Source organism: Dipteris shenzhenensis, chromosome 25 (assembly GCF_047967505.1).
Source record: "Dipteris shenzhenensis isolate YYH24624 ecotype China chromosome 25, Dip_SZ_1.0, whole genome shotgun sequence".
Lineage (NCBI taxonomy): Eukaryota > Viridiplantae > Streptophyta > Polypodiopsida > Gleicheniales > Dipteridaceae > Dipteris > Dipteris shenzhenensis.
The window spans coordinates 33,475,017-33,480,119 of record NC_141620.1 but is presented as its reverse complement, the minus strand read 5'-3'; the positions used below and the strand labels follow the sequence as shown (position 1 = coordinate 33,480,119).

Sequence of the window (5,103 nt, the reverse complement as noted above, 5' to 3'; positions counted from 1 at the left end):
CAAACATTATGAAAAGCGTGACTAATAAGTACCGTGAATTTGGTTTGTTCTTCGCAATTCAAGTAATTGTGACACGCAGTTCCATCTTCATTAGAATGAGAATCATCAAGCGCTTCATTGTCCTGTTGTAGCGCCTTACTTAGCTGTTGTGTTTTACACCAGAAGGTAGGAAGAAAGACCATATAACCAAGCAAGCGCATTTCTCTCTCTTTCTCTCGGTTGATCGAAGATGATAAAGATCAGACAGTCGGCTTTCGTGCGCCCTGCTTCTCCCACACTCCGTCGAGTTCTGTGGAACTCTAACATCGACATCGTTGCTTCTCGTATACATACGCCTAGTCTTTACTTTTACGAGCCAGACGGATGCCCAGACTTTTTCTCGTTCGCTCACCTCCAGGAGGCGTTGGCAAGGACTCTGATCCCTTTCTATCCCTTTGCTGGACGACTGAAACCAACCCACGATGGAAGGATTGATATCGATTGTAACGGCGAAGGGGTTCTGTTTGTGGAAGCAGCCGCGGATGCATGCATGAGCGATTTTGGGGATTTTACTCCCAATCTGAAGATGAAGGAGTTGATTCCCAACATCGATGGCATGGACATGAGCAGTTTTCCGCTTCTGATTGCTCAGGTAAACCTTCGCAATACGGCAAGTAATTCTAAGTGTCTCTAGTATGGTGACAAGTGAGCTGATATACTGTTTAATACGTGCTGTTGCGTGCTACCTGCTTTAGCGTTACATGAATTGTTTTACGCATCCCTGCGAGCTTGACATTATACGGCTTCTGGGACTTTCGACTGAAGGGATAACATTCTTATTGCTTACTGCTTTGCAATGTTTGCAATCAAACGTTGGTGTTTTAATAAAGTTTTCTCACTGCTAGACAAAGGCTCTGATTGCCGCTTCGGTAGGTATATTCCAGTTTATGGATACATTACCTCCTGCACTTTCTTTGTTTCGTTGCAGATTACATTTTTCAAGTGCGGAAGGGTGTCATTAGGAGTGGGAGTCCAGCATCAACTGGCCGACGGAATGTCTGGGCTACATTTTATGAAGTCATGGGCAGATGTGGCCAGGGGAAAGGAGGTGGAGGTTAAGCCATTCATAGACAGGACGCTGCTGAGAGCAAGGTATCCACCGAAGCCGAGGTTTGAGCATGTGGAGTATCACACACCGCCTCAGTTATTGAAACAAGAGATTGATGATCCTGATCTCATAACAGAGATGTATGTGTTCACTAAAGAGCAACAGGAGGCGCTTAAGAAGGTGGCCTCTCATGAGGACTTCCCTGCCCCTACCACGTATGAGGTCTTGGCGGCACACATGTGGCGCTGCGTCTGCACTGCACGTGCTTTGTCGGAAAAGCAGCCCACAAAGCTCTACGCAATCGTCGATGGTCGCTCTCGCTTCCAACCACCGCTACCCAAGGGTTATTGTGGCAATGCCATCTTCTTGACGAGTTCGACAATGATTTCTGGAGAGCTACTCGCTGGCTCACTCGCCACTATCGTTCAACAAGTGCGCGACATGCTAGTGCGCATGGACGATGAGTACCTACAGTCTGCAGTGGACTATCTACAAGTCCAACCTGATCTCAAGGCTTTGGTGCGTGGGGCACATACTTTCAAGGCCCCTAATCTTGGAGTTGTTAGTTGGGCACGTTTACCCCTTTATGATGCAAACTTTGGTTACGGTCAACCCATCTATGTTGGCCCTCCTTATATCACCTCCGAGGGACTCACTTATATCCTCCCTAGCCCTCCCAAAGATGCCTTTGGTAGCTTGCGCATCTGCCTTACCCTCCCGTCTAATCAGATGCATCGCTTTCGTGACATTATCTACTCCTTTTGAAATGGTGAAGTGTTAGCTTCCCTTTTCATCCCTTGTCCTTGAAAGGCACATCTAAATCTAAAGCTCTATTATAATCCTATTGGAATTGTCAGATAATGTTTCCCTTTTAAGTGAGGTCAAGGGTTGAGTGAGTAAATTATTACCATCGGAATAGATGCAAATTACCACATCTTATATTGACACACAATACCAAGGACTATATTATTGACTGCTCCATTGAATATATTAATACAAACACCATCGATAATTCTGACACACCGTTTTTTTAATGAACATATCGATAGTGACATGGCTAGTGACATCCCACTACTTTTATGAATGAAACATCTTTTTTGCATTGTTTCTAAGTACCTAAAATAAGCTTCAAAAATGGCCACTTGTGTAGTAGTTTTACTCAAGGGCTTTTTTGATTGGGGTATTGAAAACAATCATAAGTTTGTATAGAAAAAGGGGTCATTTTAAAGCCTTATGATTTATATTTAAGATTCTTTTTATTTGAAAAAAAACCTTGAATGCAAATGATATATAGTTTTCAAGTAGTGACCCTAGCCCCCCTCCCCGCTCTTGCCCACCCCGAGTCCCATCTACCTCCTTGCCTCCTACACCTTGGGTACAATCAAACAATTGAAGAGTCTTTGTTATGGGATTAGTAGTTCTCATGTATTTTTAGTCATGATATATGTATTGGGTCAACGTTTGCTTAGGTGTATCCAATCATTAAACTATTTTCGGGGCCATTTTGGAGCCGCAACGTGATGCGCTTCTAGGTGTATTTGAATTTTGCACGGACTTGCACTTTCGCTGAAAATTTTTCCAACGTCATGAAGGCGCACTAGTGTAATAAGGAGACACAATCTATTTGTTTAGCTCGACACACATGTGGCATATCTGCATTGCTTCGCGCAGCGCGGTAAGCCGCCTGACTACTTATCATCGCACAGCCTTTTGTCGCAGCTTTTCCACTTGTCACCAGGCAAGGCCATGCAGATCATTGAAATTGAAGTTGGCTTGGAGAGACTACCGCACTAGTTCTTGGCGTAATAATTAGATGCAATCTATCATTATGAACACCGTCGCAGTGTAGTCTCTGGCTTGACCACCTGTCATCGTGCAACCTTTTGTCGCATCTTTGCCTGCAGCCCATGCAAATCATAGGTTGGCTTGGAGAGACCACCACATTGGTTTTTGGCATAATAATGAGATGCAATCTATCATTCTGAGCATCACCTCAACGCAGTCTCTGGCTTGACGACCTATGATCGCCCAGAATTCAAGGTTATCTTAGAGAGACCACCACGCTGGTTCTTGGAGTTATAGCTTCGTTACTTATTTTTACGTATTATAGGAGGAGGTCTATGACGACCAACATGTTGGCAAATAGGAGATCTATGATAGCCATTGCACTGGTTCTTGGAGTTATATATTTGTGTACCAACAAAAATGTATTCCGTTGTGTAACCAAGCAAAATGCAATTGACGATATGGCCCTTGAGGGGTCCCCTTTAGGGACAAGGTCCATATTGACATGCCAATCTGTCTAGTGGCATCTTGGATATTGTATAATACATGTCGATATGGCCCTTGCTCCTAGAGGGGACCCCTCAAGGGCCACATCGTCAATTGCATTTTCTGAAAGCTTAATTGTATTTTTTTATATGTATCTCCATGCAACCACAATGGTGGGTCATTGGAGTTATTTTAGCGCTATTTTGGTCATACACTAAGGAAATTGTAGTCCTTCTTTCTTGGCATTTTAGTCCTCATTGCAGTAATTATAAATGAGAGCAAAAGTATAATTTATGGAGTGAAAACTGAGCAAAAGAGATTAAAATACATGTACGTCCAATAACAGGTTATATAAAAATTTACAACTTATACTGAGTAAAAATTGAATAGAGAATCTTACATTTATAAAAACTCGGCAATTGTTGCGAGCCTTAAAGGCCAAAAGATTACAGCTAGCGACCATAACCATTCAAAATATAAAAGTTTATAGTAGTGCATAATGAGAGCCTCAAATTGAACAAAAAGAGATTACATAAATGTAATAAAAGCTCAGCAATTGCTGAGAGCCGTAGAGACAAAAACATTACATCTAGGAGCCAAAAGATCATTGAGAGCCTTAGAGACTAAAAGATTACATCCAGCCATTGCCGAGAGCCTCGTCTGAACAAGAGGGAATTCGTACAACTCAGTTTTCTGCCAGTCTAGCTTGTTGCATTAAAAATTTTTAGGGAGCCAAAGGAGGATACGATGGAGAGGCTGAAGACCATGCACATTGCCAGGACTCAGATACCGGCCCCCCCAACAAGTCGAGAGTACTCTGCCCTAAAAATACTGAGGCCTTTGTCGACATCTAGGGGGAACACATACAGCACAGCCCCTATGTGAGCATGTCATCTAAGGTGGTGACATGCAGATGTGTGGGGAATCGAGTGTGGGAACGAGGGGTCTCCACTAGTGCTAGTATTTCTACTCCAGGTGAGTGTAACGCAATCACCTTATATGAGAAGGCAGATAACATTGGGACCATAGAGCATCGAGCAGGGGGGTGGTAGTATGCATGGTGAAGATGAGTGGGTGAGCAGCAGATGAGTAAGGAAGCATATGAGTAACGAGAATTGGAGAGGGAGCAGGGAGCAAAGTAGAGCATGAGCGAAAAACAACTCGTGGAGGGGTGTGAAACAAAGTAGCAGAGCGTGTGGAGCAAAGTAGCAGAGAAAGGGCGGATGAGAGCAACGTAGTAAAATGCCAAATGCCAGGGATCTTATATATATTATAAAGTTTGAGCCACGGTGGTGGCTGGAGCCTAGGGTTCCATCCATATTAATTGCAGGCCAACGCGGTGGAATCTTAGGCCCCACCCCATATGAAATGGTAATCATGAAGCAAATGCCATGTGGTGGGTGAGTAGGCCACTCCAGTGGTTGGTAATTAAGTGCTAGCCCAATGGAATCTTAGCCACGATACAGGTGGCTAAGGAGAGCCACCACCATCGGGCAATAATTACCACACAAAGGTAAATCGTGAAGCTCTAATCACTCATTATCATGCACTCTAGTTCTCTAATGAGCATGTGATCTTGGTGACTAGTAATTTTTAAAGCACTCATAGCTATCATGCATGATTTAAAAAGCCCGATGGTGGGTGAGCGGTGATTGGTAATTTTAACTGCTAGCTCAGTGGAATCGTAGCCACGACAGACATGGTTGTAATCACTCATTACCATGCACTAGACTAGTAATCTACTG

At 43.6% G+C, this 5,103-nt stretch overlaps 1 protein-coding gene across 1 annotated transcript; it reads left to right on the top strand.

Annotated features, from left to right (window-relative positions):
* The first annotated feature begins 229 nt into the window (after nucleotides 1-229).
* LOC147885777 (shikimate O-hydroxycinnamoyltransferase-like) lies at nucleotides 230-1,852 on the top strand. The gene is made up of 2 exons (XM_087396216.1): nucleotides 230-631; nucleotides 968-1,852. Exons 1-2 carry the CDS (start codon nucleotides 230-232, stop codon nucleotides 1,850-1,852), a joined length of 1,287 nt encoding a protein of 428 aa, XP_087252342.1.
* Nucleotides 1,853-5,103: the final 3,251 nt, after the last annotated feature.

Bases quoted from the DNA above. Each gene is read 5' to 3' on its own strand.
- LOC147885777 (XM_087396216.1), top strand. From the start codon at position 230: ATGATAAAGATCAGACAGTCGGCTTTCGTGCGCCCTGCTTCTCCCACA. The intron at 632-967 runs GTAAACCTTCGC...GTTTCGTTGCAG, and splicing joins TTCCGCTTCTGATTGCTCAG to ATTACATTTTTCAAGTGCGG.